This window comes from Culex pipiens, chromosome 2, assembly GCF_016801865.2.
Source record: "Culex pipiens pallens isolate TS chromosome 2, TS_CPP_V2, whole genome shotgun sequence".
In the NCBI taxonomy this organism is placed as follows: Eukaryota; Metazoa; Arthropoda; class Insecta; order Diptera; family Culicidae; genus Culex; species Culex pipiens.
In genome coordinates this window covers 208,299,674-208,322,249 of record NC_068938.1, presented here as the reverse complement: position 1 = coordinate 208,322,249, position 22,576 = coordinate 208,299,674, and the positions used below count along the sequence as shown (strand labels likewise).

The window sequence follows — 22,576 nt, the reverse complement described above, 5'->3', positions numbered from 1 at the left end:
TTTTGGTCATTTTGGTCATTTTGGTCATTTTGGTCGTTTTGGTCATTTTGGTCATTTTGGTCATTTTGGTCATTTTTGTCTTTTTGGTCATTTTGGTCATTTTTATCATTTTGGTCATTTTGGTCATTTTGGTCATTTTGGTCATTTTGGTCATTTTGGTCATTTTGGTCATTTTAGTTATTTTGGTAATTTTGGTCATTTTGGTCATTTTGGTCATTTTGGTTATTTTGGTCATTTTGGTCATTTTGGTCTTTTGGTTATTTTGGTCATTTTGGTCATTTTGGTCATTTTGGTCATTTTGGTCATTTTGGTCATTTTGGTCATTTTGGTCATTTTGGTCATTTTGGTCATTTTGGTCATTATGGCCATTTTGGTCTTTTAGTCATTTTGGTAATTTTGGTCATTTTGGTAATTTTGGTCATTTTAGTCATTTTGGTAATTTTGGTAATTTTGGTCATTTTGGTCATTTTGGTCATTTTGGTCGTTTTGGTTATTTTGGTCTTTTTGGTCATTTTGGTCATTTTTGTCATTTTGGTCATTTTAGTCATATTGGTCATTTTGGTCATTTTAGTCATTTTTGTCATTTTGGTCATTTTGGTCATTTTTGTCATTTTGGTCATTTTGGTCATTTTTGTCATTTTGGTCATTTTGGTCATTTTGGTCATTTTGGTCATTTTGGTCATTTTGGTCATTTTGGTCATTTTGGTCATTTTGTTCATTTTGGTCATTTTGGTCATTTTGGTCATTTTGGTCAATTTGGTCATTGTGATCTTTCTAGTCATTTTGGTTATTTGGTAATTTTGGTCATTATGGTCATTTTGGTCTTTTGGTTATTTTGGTCATTGTGATCATTTTGAACATTTTGGTCATTTTGGTCATTTTGGTCAATTTGGTCATTTTGATTATTTCGATCATTTTGGTCATTTTTGTCATTTTGGTCATTTTGGTCATTTTGGTCATTTCGGTCATTTTGGTCATTTTGGTCGTTTTGGTCATTTTATTCATTTTGGTCATTTTGGTCATTTTCTTCATTTTGGTCATTTTGGTCATTTTGGTCATTTTGGTCATTTTGGTCATTTTGGTCATTTTGGTAATTTTGGTCATTTTGGTAATTTTGGTCATTTTGGTAATTTTGGTCATTTTGGTCATTTTGGTCATTTTGGTAATTTTGGTCATTTTGGTCATTTTGGTCATTTTGGTCATTTTGGTCATTTTGGTCATTTTGGTCATTTTGGTCATTTTGGTCATTTTGGTCATTTTGGTCATTTTGGTAATTTTGGTCATTTTGGTAATTTTGGTCATTTTGGTAATTTTGGTCATTTTGGTCATTTTGGTCATTTTGGTAATTTTGGTCATTTTGGTCATTTTGGTCATTTTGGTCATTTTGGTCATTTTGGTCATTTTGGTCATTTTGGTCATTTTGGTTATTTTGGTCATTTTGGTCATTTTGGTCATTTTGGTTATTTTGGTCATTTTGGTCATTTTGGTCATTTTGGTCATTTTGGTCATTTTGGTCATTTTGGTCATTTTGGTCATTTTGGTCATTTTAGTCATTTTGGTAATTTTGGTCATTTTGGTAATTTTGGTCATTTTAGTCATTTTGGTAATTTTGGTAATTTTGGTCATTTTGGTCATTTTGGTCATTTTGGTCGTTTTGGTTATTTTGGTCATTTTGGTCATTTTGATCATTTTTGTCATTTTGGTCATTTAAGTCTTATTGGTCATTTTGGTCATTTTAGTCATTTTAGTCATTTTTGTCATTTTGGTCATTTTTGTCATTTTGGTCATTTTGGTTATTTTGGTCATTTTGGTCATTTTGGTTATTTTGGTCATTTTGGTCATTTTGGTCATTTTGGTCATTTTGGTCATTTTGGTCATTTTGGTCATTTTGGTCATTTTGGTCATTTTGGTCATTATGGCCATTTTGGTCTTAGTCATTTTGGTAATTTTGGTCATTTTGGTCATTTTAGTCATTTTGGTAATTTTTGTAATTTTGGTCATTTTGATCATTTTTGTCATTTTGGTCATTTTAGTCATTTTGGTCATTTTGGTCATTTTAGTCATTTTGGTCATTTTTGTCATTTTTGTCATTTTGGTCATTTTGGTCATTTTGGTCATTTTGGTCATTTTGGTCATTTTAGTCATTTTGGTAATTTTGGTCATTTTGGTCATTTTAGTCATTTTGGTAATTTTGGTAATTTTGGTCATTTTGGTAATTTTGGTCATTTTGGTCATTTTGGTCGTTTTGGTTATTTTGGTCATTTTGGTCATTTTGATCATTTTTGTCATTTTGGTCATTTAAGTCATATTGGTCATTTTGGTCATTTTAGTCATTTTAGTCATTTTTGTCATTTTGGTCATTTTGGTCATATTGGTCATTTTGGTCATTTTGGTAATTTTGGTCATTTTGGTCATTTTGGTCATTTTGGTCGTTTTGGTTATTTTGGTCTTTTTGGTCATTTTGGTCATTTTTGTCATTTTGGTCATTTTAGTCATATTGGTCATTTTGGTCATTTTAGTCATTTTTGTCATTTTGGTCATTTTTGTCATTTTGGTCATTTTGGTCATTTTTGTCATTTTGGTCATTTTGGTCATTTTGGTCATTTTGGTCATTTTGGTCATTTTGGTCATTTTGGTCATTTTGGTCATTTTGGTCATTTTGTTCATTTTGGTCATTTTGGTCATTTTGGTCATTTTGGTCAATTTGGTCATTTTGATCTTTCTAGTCATTTTGGTTATTTGGTAATTTTGGTCATTATGGTCATTTTGGTCTTTTGGTTATTTTGGTCATTGTGATCATTTTGAACATTTTGGTCATTTTGGTCATTTTGGTCAATTTGGTCATTTTGATTATTTCGATCATTTTGATCATTTTGGTCATTTTGGTCATTTTAGTCATTTTGGTAATTTTGGTCCTTTTGGTCATTTTGGTCATTTTGGTCATTTTGGTCGTTTTGGTCATTTTATTCATTTTGGTCATTTTGGTCATTTTCTTCATTTTGGTCATTTTGGTCATTTTGGTCATTATGGCCATTTTGGTCATTTTAGTCATTTTGGTAATTTTGGTCATTTTGGTAATTTTGGTCATTTTGGTAATTTTGGTCATTTTGGTCATTTTGGTCATTTTGGTAATTTTGGTCATTTTGGTCATTTTGGTCATTTTGGTCATTTTGGTCATTTTGGTCATTTTGGTCATTTTGGTCATTTTGGTCATTTTGGTTATTTTGGTCATTTTGGTCATTTTGGTCTTTTGGTTATTTTGGTCATTTTGGTCATTTTGGTCATTTTGGTCATTTTGGTCATTTTGGTCATTTTGGTCATTATGGCCATTTTGGTCATTTTAGTCATTTTGGTAATTTTGGTCATTTTGGTAATTTTGGTCATTTTAGTCATTTTGGTAATTTTGGTAATTTTGGTCATTTTGGTCATTTTGGTCATTTTGGTCATTTTGGTCGTTTTGGTTATTTTGGTCATTTTGGTCATTTTGATCATTTTTGTCATTTTGGTCATTTAAGTCTTATTGGTCATTTTGGTCATTTTAGTCATTTTAGTCATTTTTGTCATTTTGGTCATTTTTGTCATTTTGGTCATTTTGGTTATTTTGGTCATTTTGGTCATTTTGGTTATTTTGGTCATTTTGGTCATTTTGGTCATTTTGGTCATTTTGGTCATTTTGGTCATTTTGGTCATTTTGGTCATTTTGGTCATTTTGGTCATTATGGCCATTTTGGTCTTAGTCATTTTGGTAATTTTGGTCATTTTGGTCATTTTAGTCATTTTGGTAATTTTGGTAATTTTGGTCATTTTGGTCATTTTGGTCATTTTGGTCATTTTGGTCGTTTTGGTTATTTTGGTCATTTTGGTCATTTTGATCATTTTTGTCATGTTGGTCATTTAAGTCATATTGGTCATTTTGGTCATTTTAGTCATTTTAGTCATTTTTGTCATTTTGGTCATTTTGGTCATTTTGGTCATTTTGGTCATTTTGGTCATTTTGGTCATTTTGGTCATTTTGGTCATTTTGGTCATTTTTGTCATTTTTGTCATTTTTGTCATTTTGGTCATTTTGGTTATTTTGGTCATTTTAGTAATTTTGGTCATTTTATTCATTTTGTTCATTTTTGTCATTTTGGTCATTTTAGTCATTTTGGTAATTTTGGTCATTTTGGTAATTTTGGTCATTTTGGTCATTTTGGTAATTTTGGTCATTTTGGTCATTTTGGTCATTTTGGTCATTTTGGTTATTTTGGTAATTTTGGTCATTTTGGTCTTTTGGTTATTTTGGTCATTTTGGTCATTTTGGTCATTTTGGTCATTTTGGTCATTTTGGTCATTTTGGTCATTTTGGTCATTTTGGTCATTTTGGTCATTTTGGTCATTATGGCCATTTTGGTCATTCCGGCTCGCCACCCAGAGCGTCCCCCTCGGGTCGGACCTTCCGCTGACCGCGTCCTCGCTTTTCGTCATTTTGGTAATTTTGGTCATTTTGGTAATTTTGGTCATTTTAGTCATTTTGGTAATTTTGGTAATTTTGGTAATTTTGGTCATTTTGGTCGTTTTGGTTATTTTGGTCATTTTGGTCATTTTGATCATTTTTGTCATTTTGGTCATTTTAGTCATATTGGTCATTTTGGTCATTTTAGTCATTTTAGTCATTTTTGTCATTTTGGTCATTTTGGTCATATTGGTCATTTTGGTCATTTTAGTCATTTTAGTCATTTTAGTCATTTTTGTCATTTTGGTCATTTTGGTCATATTGGTCATTTTGGTCATTTTGGTCATTTTGGTCATTTTTGTCATTTTGGTAATTTTGGTTATTTTGGTCATTTTGGTCATTTTGGTCATTTTGGTCATTTTATTCATTTTGTTCATTTTTGTCATTTTGATCATTTTAGTCATTTTGGTCATTTTGGTCATTTTGGTCATTTTAGTCATTTTGGTCATTTTGGTCATTTTAGTCATTTTAGTCATTTTGGTCATTTTGGTCATTTTGGTTATTTTGGTCATTTTGGTAATTTTTGTCATTGCGGTCATTTAAGTCATTTTGGTCATTTTAGTCATTTTGGTAATTTTTGTCATTGCGGTCATTTAAGTCATTTTGGTCATTTCGATCATTTCGATCATTTTGATCATTTTGGTCGTTTTTGTCATTTTGGTCGTTTTGGTAATTTTTGTCATCTTGTCACTTTGTTTATTCTGGTGATCTTCTCATTTCGATTAGTATTTTTTGAACATTATAATAAAATACAAAAATTTGAATTAATAAAATTATAAATCAAAGCAAATGCACACAAATTTATGTATGGTTCTTAATTCTCAATCCTCATCAAGTTCTTGATTTCATTGTTTCTATCTTTCTTGCATCGTACGTGAGCGGGTTTCAAATATTGTTTATTTCGATCGCGATCTTGATTTCGCTACAGTGTCAAACAATTTTTCTGCCACCGTAGCTTGTTGTCGCCGCCTTTGGCCAAACCGGTAAAGCGTTTATTTTTATGTTGATACTAAAATACGATATCTTGGTTTTTGTCCAACGGTGGGAAAATTGTCACAATATTTTTGTTTTTGTTTTTATTTATTACTTCCATGGTCTTTCGGTGCACTTTTGCAAGTGTTTGCCAGTTATGACGAACGGCTTCGTGGGGGGGGAATCAGAGCTTGGGCAAGTTCTAATCTTTTTTTTCTACTTCTATTGCACTCCGATTGCAACAGGTCCCACAAGGTATCGATACAATGCACTGGCACTGACAATCACAGATCGAATTACGCTGCCAAGTCCATAAATCAGAAATCACTTTCATTTTCTGCGACATTTCCCACACTCACGTGTTTTGGTGTGAAAACCCTCCCTTGTAGGCTACCCTAGCCTCGTAGTAAAAACTCTTCCCTCTCTAAGAGGAGAACGCCTTATTGGGGCTCACATTCGCACGTATCTCTGAACTACTCTCCACGTGACCTACTGACTTATTGTCATCGGTTTACGACTTCAATGTAGCTTGGCGGCCGGCATCTCTTTGGACTCAACGGCAACGACGACGATCTGGGCGCAAAGAGTAGTAGATGCTGGTCGGCCAACCGGCAGATATTATTTCATCGAATGCGCCGAACCGAGGAGGATAGTTGGTGGTTCGGAGAAGTTTGGTAGGGTGGTCCATCCACGATATTTTAGAGCGTATCCCCTTAATCCTAACCCTCCATAAAACATTCAAGCTCCAGCTAAATTGAATTGAGGATACCGTGGAGAATTTCCCTTGTCCCCTTAAAAAGGTAGAGCATGGACCAATGATTCCTGGACTATTTGAACTCTCCCTAGATATTTAAACTCTGAAACTAAACCTAGAATTGCTCCAGAACCACCCTACCCACCCGGCAACCCTGACAGACTGACTCACCGACGACTCCGGCGACGTCACTGGACCGTGTTCACGCGCGCCACACGACGACGCGGCCACGCCGGCCGTTCCGTCACGATCTTTATTTTCTCGACTTTACAGTTGGCATCCGATTACGTATATGTGGCCGGCCAGCCAGCCAGCCAGGGCATGTTTGGGTTCCATTGGTGTGGCCGTGTGGCGTCTCGGTCGCTGATTTACACTTTCCTTGGCCCGTGGCGGGCGGCGTTCCGTCGAAAAGCAGGCAAAATTTGTGATCCCAAAGGGCATTGCACCCCCCAGGTTTTGGATGGTATAAAATTGGTCTTTTTTTGGAACGGTTCTCAAATATCGCGAGGGAATCAATTTGAATAAATTAGTCGTGTGTTTGCAAGAGGCGCGTGCCAATGAACCATAGTAGATTTTATTTATGACTGGTCTCAAACCAGTGAACATTGGGAAAATGTTGGATTTTATTCAAGTTTTTTTCTTTTCCCAAGTTATTATTTTTTAAGATACTTCCATTTCTAAGTATTGAATAAAAATCCAACCTTTTAACAAAGCTCATTTTGACACGCAATGTAAACAATAACAAATACGATTTGTTTAGCTAACCATTCTGTGCATTGTCCCAAAGTTTGATTGAAGTTGGTTGCCGGAGTCCCGAGTTATAATTACAAATGTTTATGGTAGTCTAACTTGTACGTGCGTCAAACGCGTTCTGACCTGAAATCTCTTTGGCCAGTTGTCGCACTTACATCAGTTTTCAGGGGGTGACAAGATAGCACGACAAGATTGAAACTACTTTCATATGTAAAGTGACAAAAATGCACGGAGTATTTTCGGGATTCGTGAAGGTCAAAAGGTGAGGCAATGTGAGCTGCACAAAATGACGTTCTTAACTCAATTTGGCCCAAAATGCACGTACGACAAGTAAGCACGACGGCGACGATTTATGCAAGTTAATTTGAAACAGTAATTTATAAATCAATAAAATATTCAATGAAATTTAACCAGTCATACAGTTTGAGATTCCCCACTGTCCAATCACCAAGGGCTATCAATCGCTAATGATGGGTCCATGGGTGGAGTCATTTGTTGTCGAAACAATTTAATCCTAATTTTCCCAATGATTCAAAATTTACAAGTCTGTAAATTGTCTGTAAACACACCACTTTGAAGAGGTCGATGTCGTCTCCACCAGACGATCTATAGGTGGGACGATAGTCCAAAAGTCAACCCCATTGTTGAACGACGATTTATGGGGCGTCAAATGGCCAACTCTATGCCAACAATTCCCAATAGACGACGCTGGAGGTGATCGTTCCAGAGCAGTCCAACCCACCGTTCCGGGCAACAATGAAGGAGTTGTTTAACCCCGCTCACGTGGACATATATGGAACCGGCTCGATTGGCGGGGCATAGACGAGAGCATAGATCACCATCAGCCAGTGTCTTGGCTGGCATTCCTCGAGCGGGAGATGCCAACAATGGAACTTGCCAGTCACCTCGATGTCAACAACTAAGCAAATACACTATATTTTTGGCAACTTCCTTTGGGGTGGCGTTCGAGAATGAGAATAGATTTTTGCCAGGCTATTGTGGTTTGAGGTTGCTTTTTGTCCCGAGAAAATGAATTATTGGTTGTGGAAATTGAACTATGGTGGCGGTATAGATCATATTTGTCAGTACAGAACCAAACAATACGAAAACTAGACAGCAAGCATTATTTTGGGCGCGCCCGTGATCTATCAATGTGTTCTTGAAATAGTTCCTGGTCTGATGGTGGGAACGAATTTGGTTTAATTGTGATTCCAAAATTGAAACTAATTGCTGCTCACATTCTTCATTCCATTCAACCTCTTATTACCAAGAGGTAGCTGTGTCCTATCCCTCGCCATTTCTAGACCAACATCCATGATAGAGCTGTCAGACCAAGGCTGTCAGACCAAAGAGCAAAAAGTAACAATTTAAGTTTTGGATATAGATATAGCTCACATAATTGCCAAAGACAACTTTAAACAAAATAAATGGATTGGATTCCAATAATCAGGTTTGGTTGTAAAATTCTTTTAACGACAGAAAATTATTGAATATATCGGCGTCCTGTAAACAAACATCAAAATAAAGCAGTGCTCTTTTGGTGCTCTTATTCGTACACTTTAATTTTTGATGCCGTTTTTGGTGTCCACCCGAACAATCTTGGAATTAGTTATGCAAATTTGTGATTCCTCACTTTCCATAATTCCTTTTTACATTCATGAAAAAAATCAGGGGTAGCGAAGAAGACGCCATCATGGAATTTCAGAAAACAAACACTGAAAATCAGTATTATACATATTACTATGGTTACACGAAGTGTGTTATCCTGGTTGAACTCAAAAGTCCCTTGCAAATGTGTAAAGGCTAACTGGAAAATATGTAATGCCGATTCTCAGTGTACGGGCGCACTGTTTTGTCGACCAAAATAAAAAAAAGGTAAACAGAAAAATCACTTTTTTCGATATGAATTTTCAGCCAATATTGGGATGGAATCTACAAGAATATGATAGAACTTGCCATCAGCAACACAATTCACGTGTATTTTCAGGAAATTAAACGACGATTTTGCGGAAAATTTAAAAATCAAAAACCCAAACAATGATTTGTTATGGGCTACCATTTGACAGCTAGTGCTTTTATTGTGGGCTCTCATTTGACAACCGTGCTAATGTCGACTGTTGTCAGTTTGCTTTGGTCGGAATATGGTTGCCATCCCCCCGAATAAAATTTACATAAAAGTAGCAAACATAACTTTCAAAAATCTAAAACTATCATTAATTGCAGGGTTACCAGCTCAAAATTTAAAAAATCTGGCAAAGTATCGATTGAAAATCTGGAAAAATCTGGCAGACAAAAATCTAACAATTCTGAATGTTGAAAAGGAGGGAGAAAATAAATTAATTCAAAGTTTTGTTGGATCCAGATCGTTTGACTGATTTTATGACCTCAAAAATATTGAATTTGCTTTTTCTTTAATAAATACATAATCTATTTTTATATTTTCAGCTAAATTCGTTCATTTTAATCAAAAAGTGGTTCAAAATTGGGCATAAAATGAAAAATCTGGCAAAATCTGTGATTATCTGGCACAGGGAAGGGTAAATCTTTATTCTGGCAGACACTTTACAATTCTGGCATTCCCAGATTTATCTGGCAACCAGGGTTGCCGATTAATTGTCTAATTCTAATTCAAAATGCTCGAATTATTTGTTTCTTGTTCTCAAAAAAGTATGTAAATTTACAAAATATTGCTATAATCACTTGTTGCAATTCTTAAAATTTGAATTATTAAAAAGTCATGATAATTTTTTTAATGTTAGTTAGTGTAAATTTAAAATATTTTATAAATCTTTAAAAGAAAAACAAGAAAATTATAAAATTATTTGACTAATTTTCAGTTTTTGTATAGCTGCTTCCTACAATATACAGCTTTTCTCTGATGTTGTCGATGGTGCGAGTTCCAGAAGGATATCGAGTGACGACGAGCCGTCCAAACAAATAGCCATTTCGGAAGCAGTTTAGAAAAAAATGTGCCGTTAAATTAAAATTTCGAAATTTTGATATTTTTTCGAAAAACATTTTCTAAAAACATGTACAAAGAGTTTGGTTAATAGTTTTTAAAGCCTTTATTTCACAACTTTCTAATCTATAATTTAATTGAATTTGTAAGGGATTAAATTAAAACTACAATTTCAAGTAATAATTTAAAAAAAAAATGAAAAATAGGACATCGATAAAAGTTGGCCTGCAAAATCTTGGAAATCTTTGAAATGTGACTTCTTCAGTGTCTAACAAATAATAAGAGTCACATAGCGTAATCGTGAAGGGTGGCGATGGTAGAATCTTTATCGTACGAAATTCATTTGACAATCATTAAAAGAGAAATTAGAAACAAACTCTCTGGCATGTACGAAAAATCTGTAAAATGAATGCAAAATAAAAAATCGATTGCTTTACTAAATCTACAACAAAATCACCAAGCGCCACAAAATGATCTGTCACATTTCGTAGATAAACATTGTTTATAAACAAAACCAAAACAATAAAAAAATTTTGATATTTTGATTATTTTGTTTTTTTCCTCCTCTCATAAGCATTAGAGAAGTTAATCAGCGAAAAAAAGATAATTCATAATTCTGCATTTAAAAAAAATGAAACTTTTTTGACGTTCGGTATGTCCAAATAACCTATAAGAAATCTTTAAGGTGAGAAAAAAACATCAAGTTTATGGAAACATCCTCGACGAAGTGTTAAAAATATTAAATTAAATTGATTGAAATTTCATTCAAAGTTCAAGAGTGGACCTGCTAAACCTTAACCAAATAAGCTCAAATGTTCAGGCTAGATTTGGGGCCCGAGTGCTCGAAAATTTTCGAAATATATCCGTGAACCACACTAATGAGGACTACACCAAACAAAACTGAAAGGTGAAGTTTTGTTGTCACTAAAAAATGATTTTCAAATAAACACCTTTTTATTTATTTTTTTATACGTGTAAAGTTTTTTTAAACCCTAGATAAAATTTGTACCAGTTTAAATTGCAGAAAAAATGTTACATCATACATAATAACCCATCGCTTTTTCACTTTTTTTCGCATAAAGTTTTCCACCCAAAATACACACTTAGATTTTTTTTACCGAATTCGGTAAAGATTACCGAATTTTCAACTGCTTCACAGTTCAGTAAACTGAAAATTACCGAATTCGGTAAAAACTTACCAGAATTCGGTAGCAAAGTTCATTATTGTTCTTCGCACTACCGAAATTCGGTAGTTTTTTTTGACATTTTTTTGATGAATTTTTGATCTAAACTTTACCGATTTTTCAACTACCGAATTCGGTAAAAAAAATCTAAGTGTGAAATTCAAACCAAACCAATTTTAAAGTCGCAGAGGGAGAAGTATTTTTTAAATTAAAGAAACAACGGAAATCGAAAATTAATACTCAAAAGGGGTTGTAACTTGAGAACGGTACATTTTGTTAAAAGAAATTGAAAAGTTTGTTTTCGAATGCAAATTAAATACCGTAATTTATTATTTATTTTATTTTTTTGTGCGTTGTTTTTTCTTCATAAAAGGGACCATGGGGACCATCCATAAACCACGTGGATACTTTAGGAGGGGGGGAGGGGGGTATGTCGATTGTCCACGGTCCATAATTTTTTTTTTGTATGGGCAATTGTCAACGAAGAAGGGTGGGGGGGGGTTGAGGTTTCCAAAAAAGTGTCCACGTGGTTTATGGATGGTCCCATGTTTGTATTTTCGAAATGCTTAGAAACATCTGACAGATAAAAAAACACAACAAATAATATTTGAAAATGTCTATTTCGTAGAGAATTGCTTAAAAATGATCTATCAGCTTTTAAGAATCTTTTTATTTTTATGTGATTTAAGTGATTTTTCAACTTTATGAAAAAAAAACAAATATAATTGGCAGGTTAAGTACTCTTTCCATCCAATTTGCTGCTTTTTAATATTGAAATAATGAACACACTTTATCAGCTGTAACTGAACGTCAAAGTTCTAAAATGCCAACATTATGTGCACGATGGAATTACCTGCCGTTTTCCTACATTCTATTCAGCTTTCTAAAAAAAATCTTCTGTTTTCCAGACGGTATCCCGAAGGTGCGCTCCTGGATGAACGGCGGCACCACGGTAGACCACACGCCCTCGACGCTGTCTCGACCCCGCTCAACCGAAATCATCTCGACGAATGGCATCGGCAACGGGCACACCCTCAACGGTGGCACTACCATCCCGAACGGGCGCCACCACCACAATGGGATCAACGGGCACAACGGCATCGGCAACGGGGGCGTCAACGGCGGACTGCTCAATGGGGGTGGGATGAACGGAGGGCTGGTGACCCGCGGACCGGGTGGACTGCACGAAGATCTGGAATTTCCACCGACCACGCGGACGCTCTCGAAGAAGAAGCAGATTGTGTGGATGAGACCGCATGTGAGTTCTGGGGATTGGGATTGATTTTGAGTGGAGTTATTGAACTCAAATTATTCTTTGTAGGACATGTGCGGACGACCTCAGTTTCGCATCTCTCCACCGGGGACTCCGTTGACGGCACGGGAGCTTCCGGAACCGGTCGGACCGGGTGATCCCAGCCTGCTAGCTGCCCTCGGGTGTTTGTCACAGCTGCCAAGGCTACTGGAAAGGGTTGTTCCTCCGGAGCAGACGTTCGATACCTCCAACGGTTACTGTGGAATGTTCAAGTGAGTTAAGAGCTATACCACCATTGCCCGCGGGGCCCTCGCCGGGGCCACTGATCGATAATCGCTGTAATTTATTGCCAATCTAAATCGAAAGTGAACCAGTTTTGGTTCGTGGTAGGCTCGTTCTGTGACTTCTGGAATTTTATTGCTTTTATAGAGCATGACTCAGAACAAACCAAACGGGATCTAGTTTCGTACAAATTTGTCACAGAAGGTCCAAACACCACAATTTACGACCAAACACCACCTTTCCCAGTTCAACAGGCACCCCAGTGATCCCCGAGGTTTCGCCAGAAGCTACTACAGATGTAAAAGGTCCACGCGGTGACACCTATTTGTCGCAATCCAATACACGCTAATGGCGCCGATAAATCCATTCCCCCTTATTCGCCAACCGGTGTCAATAGGTGAGGTGAGGACGCCCCCGCCGAGCAACCGCTCCGCATCCTAAACTGGCCAAACAAGCTAATTTCAATCTAATAGCATCATTTAGTCTTGTAACGCTGTTCCAATCGGGTCCGGTGGTGTTTGGATTTGTCACCATCGAAGGGGTAATAATGTGTTTTATTTTTCGCCTTCTCCCAGAGTGCTGCAAAGCCGCGTGAGACTTTTCGCCTGGACGCGCCAGGTCGATAAATTATTTTTATATTTGCTGTGGCCATAAAGTGTACCATTTTAATGGGGTTGTGTTTGAATCTCGTTACGGCGCTGCTAGCCAAATGGAGAGCTAAAGTGGTTCGAAATAGTTGAATGTGGAAAAGGCCTGAAAGTATGCAATCGAAGCTTTAGCTGAAAAGAGCTGTGAGGGATAGGAGATGTTGGGGTCTGTTGATAACTAGATTCATTTAAGGGTACACAGCATCCAAAGAAGCTGATGTCTTCTTATTCCAAAATTGTTGAACTATGGACCCACTCCTGAAATAATTTGATTATAAAAATTGTCATATTTTGTTGTAAATATTTATGGAAATAGTAACTTAGGGGATGAATAAAAATATAATATCGATAGTTCCCGCAGTTTTAAAGATACCAAATGCAGTATTAAGGAGTATTATTATGAATTCTGTTTTTTTTTTAATTTAGATTTAATCAGTTGTCTACTTGTTAAGTCCAAAATATTGTTTTACTATTGTAGTCATTTTTCGAATGTTTATCAATGTAGTTTGAGTTTAATAGTAAAGCCTGATTCAACAAACTTACAAAATTATTTAATCGAAATTATATGAAAATTTCCAAATTGTTTCATTGTTTAACTCTGCGAATCGAACCAATAGTTGACAGGATATCGTCAATTAAATATTAAGAGCTTATCTAAAATTTTTACAGCAATCTCGTTCCCTAAATCCGTATTCTTTTGTTTTTCTAGTTTATTTTGTACATTCTAGGGGACAAAAACTAGCAACTTTTAAGCCAAAAAGAACAAATTTTTATATACAATAGAATTGCAATGCAATCGAAATGTAATTTACAAAATATTTGAACACGTGCACCGTTTTCGAGATATGTTTGATTTCAACCAAAAAAAATGCAGTTTTTCAATTTTAGATTTTTGTGTTCAGAAAATTTCCGAAAATTTTGGACCTCTGATTTCTGATTACAGCGGAAAAACAGACAGAGTAGTAGCAAATTTGCACAATTATAATTTTCAATACAAGTCTTCACACAATTTTGGGATGATCATATGTAAATGTTTGAAAAATTCTATGATAAGATTTTGAATTTGTTTAAAAAAAAAATCCAAATCATGGGCAACCAATTATTAGAAAATCGATAAAAATTTGACGCAAAATCAAATTTGCAATCGAAAATTATTCTATATATTTTAGATGAAATGAAGGTACCGTTATCAAGTTATAGATACTTTTAGGATGACATTTTAGTTTTCTTACCATATTTTTTTTGCATTTTGAAAATACTTCATGAAAAAAGCATCGCTGAAAAAATATTTTTCAAAAATTCAGAAAATTTCCTACATTGTTGTCTGTAGATTTTTGAAAATCGGGTTATATTTTTTTCTGAGTATCACCTAAGGCCAATGCAAATATTTAAAAAAAAATTGTCCCTCGGTCGAAGTCAAGGGGAAGGCAAAAAAAAATATAAAAATTGAAAAAACAAGCCATATTTTCAACATTTGAATAAAAAAAAGTGATTTAAAATACATTTTACACAAGCTCAGTTGTTATGCAATCATTAGTTTTCTAAAAAATTAAAATAGATTTGTCAAAAACAAATAAAAATTGAGAATGTTTTTTGCGTGCTTCGATGTTTTTTTCACGCAAACGCAGAGAAGAGAATTTTAAATGTCCATTTTTGCTAAATTTCTGGTCTTTTCAATGAAAATAATTCAAAAAGTTTATAATTTGGGCTAAACTATGAAATAAGGAAAATTATCTGTTGGTAAACCCTTTCAAAAGTAGAGCTTGATTTCAAAACTTTACTTATTTTTATTTGAATTTTTATTGTAAAGATCTGAAAATGTCGCTAAAGTTTCAAAAATTTATTTATGTTAGAAAAGTTCATTTAAAACGAGCAAAAAATTATTCATGTATGTATATTTCTGTATGTTTCTAAATAGTCTTTCACCTCAGTATTGCAACTTTGCTGAAGATACCAAATCGATCAGAAAATGTTATCAAATAATACAGATTTCGGAATATTTACCTTCAATATTTGTATGGACAAATGACAAAATTGTATGGAGACTTGTATGGGTGAACCAATGTCACAAAGTTTGAGCCAAATAAAAAAATACAAAAATAAAAAAGCACAAGATCGGCCAAATTAATAACACATTTTTCAGTTCTTTTTTTTAAATGTATTAAACGATCGCTCTAGCTTTACTGTTTAAAACAGTTTGTCGAATTTGTCAAGAATTTTCTCAGCAAATAAATAAAATGATTGTTTTCTTTTTTTAGTTTCTGATTGTACATTTTGTTTTATTCATTTTGGCGCAATTTCAACTTATCTAAAAGTTTTTTCGTAAATTCTTTATCACTAAGTATCTTATCTATAATTTCTTCTTCCTTTGTTTTATTGATTTCTTGCTTCTCCAGCAATCTTTTAAAAATCTCTAACAAATATGATGAATTACTGGTACTTCCAACTTCATTCGACGCCTCACTGCTGGTAGAATTCTCACTTCGAGTGTCAATATTTGCCTGGCTGCTGCTGCTCTCTTCGCTACTAGCAGATACCGTAGATGAAAGATCAACAGTGGCATTCACCGTGGTAGTTTCCACTGGATATGGTCCGGGCACGAGTCTCGCCTCGTCCCAGCTCAGCTTTGGCTTCAGTGGTGGATTGCGGAACTTGACTCCGTACGGGTGCAACCCGTAGATGAGATAGTCCATCACGTGCATTTGCTGACCAGGGATGTAGTGGAAGCTGATGGCCAGATCCGAGCAGCAGTTATCCCCGTAGAATGGTTCGTAGAACGAGTAGTAGTTGTACCAAAAGTTGGGGTCATCTGCTGGGTTGGTGGTCAGGTGGAACATGGGTTCCAGCGGGAGGAAGCGTTTTCTTCCCAAGAGATCGCGGGAATCGCCGGCAGTTACGTTGACACTTTCCATGCATCTTCCTGAAAAAAGTTTAATTTTATTGCAATATCTTCCAACAGTGTTAAAAACGGAAGTTACCCATTTCCAAATCTTCCGTATCGAACGCAGTGGTACAATTTTTCGATCCTTGAAGAGCCTGCTCAACGAATCGCTTCAAGGCTTCTCTGCTCAGTACGTAACCAGCTCCACCGGAGAAGTAACCTTGCTTGACGTACTCGGGATATCGGAATTTGCTTCCAAAATAAATTGGAAATTCTGGCGAAAATGGGTACAGGAAATAACGCAGGTTCTCCAGGATGACGTAACTGAAATATTTAAAATAATTCATAAAGGTGTTCTTGTACCAAAGTCAACATCCCATACGTATCATCGTCAGCCTTCAAGAACCAATCGTATTCCTCCAGGTGATGTTCGTAAGCATACCGGAACGCTTCGCGCGACTTGTTCCACAGACCTTCCCTGCCTTCACCAACTGGCAGAGCAATCGTTCCCAACTCTTTATCCTCGGCGGAGCTCATCAACAGCAACTTGTTGCATCTCCTGCCCCAAGTTCGCTTGACGTGAACAGCTTTGGACGCATGGTTGGCCGGTGTGGTCATGACCCAGCACAGGACACGAACTGCTTCGGAGAGATTTACCTTGCTGTCGGAGAGGGGTTCACTAATGTCCAGCTGGCCATGTCCGGTGGGGACTCCGTATGGTTCAGATTGTAGCACCGAGAGCAGGATAAACATACATGCCACCGTGATGGCAAAAAGAAACAGGATGTGTTTGCGGGAGATGGGGAGGTTTCCTGGAAAAATTAACCACAAAAATAACTCGTCATAAAAATTAAGTCACGAAAATAATTTGTAGAACGCAAAAGCTGTTGCAGCCATTTTTCTGTTTTTATATCGTCTTTTATTGTGTCCAGTAAGACAGAAAAAAACACGACTAAATTCTGTTAAAACTCTGTTTGAACTTATTACTTGATTAATTTATTAATAATTTATTATCTAGATTACTTAACCAAAACAACAAATGCGCCATGGTTTTCATATGTACATAGGACCGTTTGAAAATGTAAGCGAGGCATAATGTATTTCACGGTGTGTTTTTGGGCAACCTTTAGAAGGAAAAATAGTCATCGTTGCTTTCAAATGTATCTCATAGGAAAATTCTCAGTTTTCAATGGTTAACAGGTTTAATTTGTTTCATTATTTATTGGGAACTTTTTGAAAACAGTTCAGGAAACTTGCCAAAGGATGTAATTAGTGTGTCATCAAAATGTGCAAAATGACACATGAAATAGCTTTTTTAAGGGTTGCAAATCGCTAAAAATTTTGAAAATTAGTTTTAACTGAATTTTGTCAAATATGGAATCAAACCGTAAACCGGCGTGACATTGATAGGATTAATTTTTTTTTTTGAATATTACTTAGGTTGTTTATATAGCTTTTAAGAATAAAAATATTTTTTTTTGTATTTAGTAAATAAAATATATTTTTATATATAGTAGGTAAAATTGTGATAAAGTCGTAATTTTATCAGAAATTCGTTAAACTAATTTTGTTTGTAATATTATTGATTTATACTGCATTTTATACTGAATTTAACGCACGAATCAAAATTTTTCTTATTTTATATGAAATTTGTTCTGCTGACAATGCCTTTGTCTTATTCAAAAAAATTGGAGAGGACATTTTTGTTTAATTTTATTTGCTTAGATATTGAAAATATGTGTGTGTTTTCAGGCAAAACAAGTTTATGGTGGTGTTTTGATCATTCTTCACTCTCAACTCTTAAAATTTTAGAAAATTTTAGGGTTAGAAATTTGACTTGTGTTATGTAACATTGCCAGTGTTTTTGAAAATGGTTTTTTAGTCAACTTTGCCTGTGTTTCTTACTTACTTTTTCTATGTATTATGTAAAAAGAAGTGTGGGTCTCGTGGCGCAGGGGTAGCGGCTTCGGCTGCCGATCCCGATGATGCTATGAGACGCGGGTTCGATTCCCACCTTATCCACTGAGCTTCTATCGGATGGTGAAGTAAAACGTCGGTCCCGGTTTCTCCTGTCTCGTCAGAGGCGCTGGAGCAGAAATCCCACGTTAGAGGAAGGCCATGCCCCGGGGGGCGTAGTGCCAATAGTTTCGTTTTCGTTTTTTTCGTAAAAAGAAGTATGCAGTAATTTTTGTAGTGTACCAGACTATGCCTCTACGCTTTTTTACAATTTAAATGATAATGGTGCTATTCTATAGTACAAAATGTGATAAACATGCAAAAAATTGCAAAAGTGACTGTAAAAACATGAAAAAATAGATAGGCAAAATGTAATGATAGGAGGTGGTAAAATAAGCCAAATACTATCAAAAACACAAGATAAACTAATCAAGAAATTGAATTACTAAAAATAACACAAGAAAAACATTCTACAAGAAAAGTGAAGTTTTTCGTAGAACAAAAGTTGCTCAAAATGACCTCCTAAACACGGAAAAAATAAAAATTCCTATGAGACACTTTTAAATGTAATGATGACTATTTATTCTTGAAAACATTGTTCAAAAAAACACGCCGTATTTGCAAAGCCTAAATTTTTTAATTTTCAAAATTACACAGAAAAATCATGTAGCAAAAAAAACATTTCTCAAATATCAAAATAATCAAAATGACAAAATCTACCTAATAATGTACCAAAATAATCATAATCACCAGAATGACACAAAAAAAAAAACAAAATTATAAAAGGATAAAATAACCTAAATAATCAAAATTACTGAAATGACAAACATGACCAAAATGATAAAAAAGTCCAAATGACGAAAATGTTCAAAATAAATAAAACTTTGACATTTTGACAAATCCATCGATCGCAGCAACCGGTGCTGACGGTTGGAAAAGTTTTTCACTCCGCGTCATTTTTGCCAATTTCTTTTTTTTTTGTTTATATACATTCTTTTATAAGGATTTTTGTGCTGAAAGGGAATTTTGTTTCTGATTGTCGCTGTCGAAGTGAATTTCGTTGAAAATTCAATAAATCGTTCGGAACTGCCAAGGATTAGGAACACGAAAAGCAAGTGGAAGGGTTTAACCAAGCTGGAGGAGGCCGTTACCTGAGCGGAACTGATCGCCATCAAATCAATAGGAGGATACGACGGATGCCTTTTTAAGAGACTGTGGTAGAGTTTATTCAATCATCCTGGATGTGCAAGTTGAATCAGCGAAACATCCAGAAATATTTGTTGTGTCCTGTCAAGATCCTGGGGTCAGACTATCGGAACACCACCTTGCTGTGTTTTTGAAGATTTGCTGTTTCTTGGTGAGAGCTTTCCATCATTATTTGTAATATTCCCCTATATTATAATATTATAAATTAAATAGACGCTCCTCCCCTTTTCCCACTTTTCCATTTCCCAATCCCGATTTTCCAACCCCAATTTTCCCATTTCCCCTTCCCCCATAAAAATATAATGATTTATCAATTTACACTTACACACCACACCTAACTGATTCGGAGCGTTTGGTACGGTATGTCCACGCATCCTTCCTCCCCTGATTATTCTGTGAAATGTGATCCGTTCACAGAATCTGTCTCTGCGGTTAATGCAGCGTAGTAGGCCTGGCCGCTTTAATTTTTGCTATACATTTTCGGGGGTAACTCGGATGTACTGCAATTATTAATATTGACAAGAATGGCCTTGGGGAGTAATCTAACCGCAAGTTCTTCCAGAATGCTTTCTTCGGACTGGCTGCGCTTGTGTTCGAGTAGATTAGATTAGATTAGTAGCAACAAAAATATTTCTCAAAAATCTTCAAAAATTCAAAAACTATCATTAAAAATGCCTTTTTAGCAGAATTGAGCCATTTTATAAATATGTTATTTTAAAGGAAATTTCAATATTCAGTTCCACCAAAAAGTTTTCTGTTCGCAAATTTTTTTTTCCTAAATACTATTTTTTGAAAACTAACGATTGGCAAACAACAGTACCACTGTGTAATGCATTTTACAACACTGTTTTCATTGAAATGTTCATGCCATTGCTAACGATTTATAGTTTTTTGACCTTCCTTCCTATTTGTAACGGCCTTATGTAAAATTGGGAACTTCTTGGCATGCTTATAAACATTAGTTTTGGTATCACAAATCGAAAAATAAGTAAAACTTAAGGAGTTAAAAACATCAATTCACTGAAATTTTTTCAAATTTGCTTCTGTAGTCATATATTGTTGACTCTTTTTGTCTCAAAATTTTAAAAATAGGGCTTAATATTTTAAACCTAATTTTGAACTATAATGGTTTTTATCTTATCACTTTTTAATACATTGTTTTCAAACTTACGTTTAGGTATACCAATTTTACTTTTATCCATTTTGTCTGCTGTTTGCATACTTCTCTTCACTTTTAAATACTATAATGAACACTATGTCTCGCACCACACCAAACTTCATTAACATTTTGCTCATTAGCACCGCAACCTTCCGTATCCTCCTATTGATTCATCACAATTTCATCACATCACTTTTATACGTTTTCAATTAACCATGTCACTCCAGCTTCTGCCAGCCCCAGCCCATCGAGCGTTTGTTCGTCACCTCCAGTGAGCGCCCCAGAGGCCGTTGTTTTTGCACCTCCCAATGACACTTGCATGATCGCACATTGTCAACCTTTTAATTAAACTCGCGACTTCTTCAGCAGCAGCAGCAACTTTACGATAAACCCATCCCTCACGTTTCCGACAAAACAAACTTCGATTTTCAAACCGTCCCGACCAACGGTCGGAACCCAAATGAAGAAGATATCTACTACAGTGTGAGCTGTTAGAGCCTTCTTCCTGCGAGGTCTCTTCTCTTTGCCAAACACATGATTGAATCGTTGAAGTGCGCGCGCGCAAAGTAGGGAGCCGCAATCCGTTTTGTAAAAAGATGTGAATAGGTCGAAGTTGATGAACAGATTTGCCCTCTGCGACTATGTGACTAAATAGGAGGATAGTTGGAAATTTTTGTGATATTTGACTAAATTTTTGTAGTAACAGCAGTTGAGCATACTTGAAAAATCATTACAGAATGTTTTAAAACTTTAAACTGCTATCTTCCATCAAAACATATTAAATATGTTTAGCGAATCAAAAAAATAAAAAATTCATGCCAATAGTTGATAAAAGTAAGTGTTTTAAATTGTAAGAAGACAAGTAATTTAATTTATTTTTTTAATTTCAAAGTATATTTTGACCACATCTCACACACTGTCCACACCAGCGTTATAAAATATTAGCCGTTGTTGTCGCGATGTCGCGATGTCACGATGTCCCCCCCACTTACTTCAGCCCAACAGCTAGTAACTGAATTATGGATAACATCATGATTAGCAATCGGTTATGGAGAGTTGTGATTGGCCACCCGCTCATCCCTCTCGCGACACCCACTTCAGCCATCGATACCGCTGATTTTAACGTATTCATCGCTGTTCCTAGGGTTGAATATGGTTATTTTGTTCAAAGGATCCCGGACACCTCGTTGCAACTATATAGCTAAGATGACACCCGGTCGACCTTGACTGATTGTGTCTCGTTTTAAAGAGTTGGGTTTAAAATCGAATAAAGTGAAGAATTCCGCTGCCCAATTACGTCAGTGTCGTGACCGGAGTATGCACCTCCTAGAAGGGGGTTGCGGACTTTGACAGAGTTTCGATGGCTGTTGAATGCACCGATTAGCTCTTGGATTAGCTAGCTTGTTAGCACGTTTACGATAATAATCAGTGTAATCTCCTTCGTAACTGAAGGGTTAACTTGTTTCAATTTTGCAACGGGTCAGGTGAAACGGGCCTGAACTTAACTTTTAAATTGGATAGAAAAAGATTGGTTTTAAAAATATTTGAAACTGTGTACAGCCATTTGCGTTTATCTCATTTAAATATCTCTTAAGCGTGAGTGTTAGGATTGACCTTCAGTACGTCAGCCATCAGTCGCCACAGGTTGTTGTTTACCGATTAAATATTTGTTGTTTTCAAAGAAGTGTGAATAGATATACCAAAATTTTAAACCCAAACGTTGCACTACAAACAAATCAGCAGCCAGAGAAGGCCCCACACGTGGCTTCCCCCATAATGGAACAAGTCATAAACGAAGCTCTAATCAATCGATCAAACTCATTAGTTGATCTCGACTCCAACTACTCGATGAACGCATCATTGGGAATTCCTCACCTAAACCGCATTTTCCTACTAATAAACATCTTCTTAAAAACCTACACACTTAGTCACCGAAGAAAGAAACGCGAGGTCGTTATTACATAGTTGTGCCACAGTTGACACACTGAGTTGTTACGGAGAAAGGTCATCTCGCGAATGACCTGGCACCTTAGCCATCAGGTAAGGCGCGCGTTTTTGTATTACTTGGAGAGTTCA

At 35.5% G+C, this 22,576-nt stretch overlaps 2 protein-coding genes across 3 annotated transcripts in view; one reads left to right on the top strand and one right to left on the bottom strand.

Moving 5' to 3' along the window:
- LOC120423726 (calpain-11-like) overlaps positions 1-22,576 on the top strand; it is a 164,227-nt gene that overhangs the window by 134,504 nt on the left and 7,147 nt on the right. Inside the window, exons 4-5 of the mRNA XM_039587631.2 lie at positions 12,026-12,375; positions 12,439-12,641. Coding sequence (XP_039443565.1) covers positions 12,026-12,375; positions 12,439-12,641 — 553 coding nt within the window. The remainder of the gene's footprint in view (positions 1-12,025; positions 12,376-12,438; positions 12,642-22,576) is intronic.
- LOC120423728 (glycoprotein-N-acetylgalactosamine 3-beta-galactosyltransferase 1-like) lies at positions 15,543-21,046 on the bottom strand. 2 transcript variants are annotated; one of them, XM_039587634.2, is made up of 4 exons: positions 20,513-21,046; positions 16,562-16,991; positions 16,277-16,503; positions 15,543-16,218 (listed from the first exon to the last, which is right to left on the bottom strand). In XM_039587634.2, exons 1-4 carry the CDS (start codon positions 20,559-20,561, stop codon positions 15,578-15,580), a joined length of 1,347 nt encoding a protein of 448 aa, XP_039443568.1. In that variant the 5' UTR covers positions 20,562-21,046; the 3' UTR covers positions 15,543-15,577. The 2 variants fall into 2 exon arrangements, with proteins under 2 accessions (XP_039443568.1, XP_039443569.1); XM_039587635.2 differs by lacking the exon at positions 20,513-21,046 and adding an exon at positions 18,089-18,813.

What these genes read in the sequence shown, in the direction of transcription:
- LOC120423728 (XM_039587634.2), bottom strand. Translation starts at nt 20,561, where the DNA reads ATGCAAACAGCAGACAAAATGGATAAAAGTAAAATTGGTATACCTAAA. An exon ending in TAAAATTGGTATACCTAAAC is followed by an intron (nt 16,992 to 20,512) that starts GTAAGTTTGAAA and finishes TAATTTTTCCAG; the next exon opens with GAAACCTCCCCATCTCCCGC. An exon ending in TTGAAGGCTGACGATGATAC is followed by an intron (nt 16,504 to 16,561) that starts GTATGGGATGTT and finishes TAAATATTTCAG; the next exon opens with TTACGTCATCCTGGAGAACC.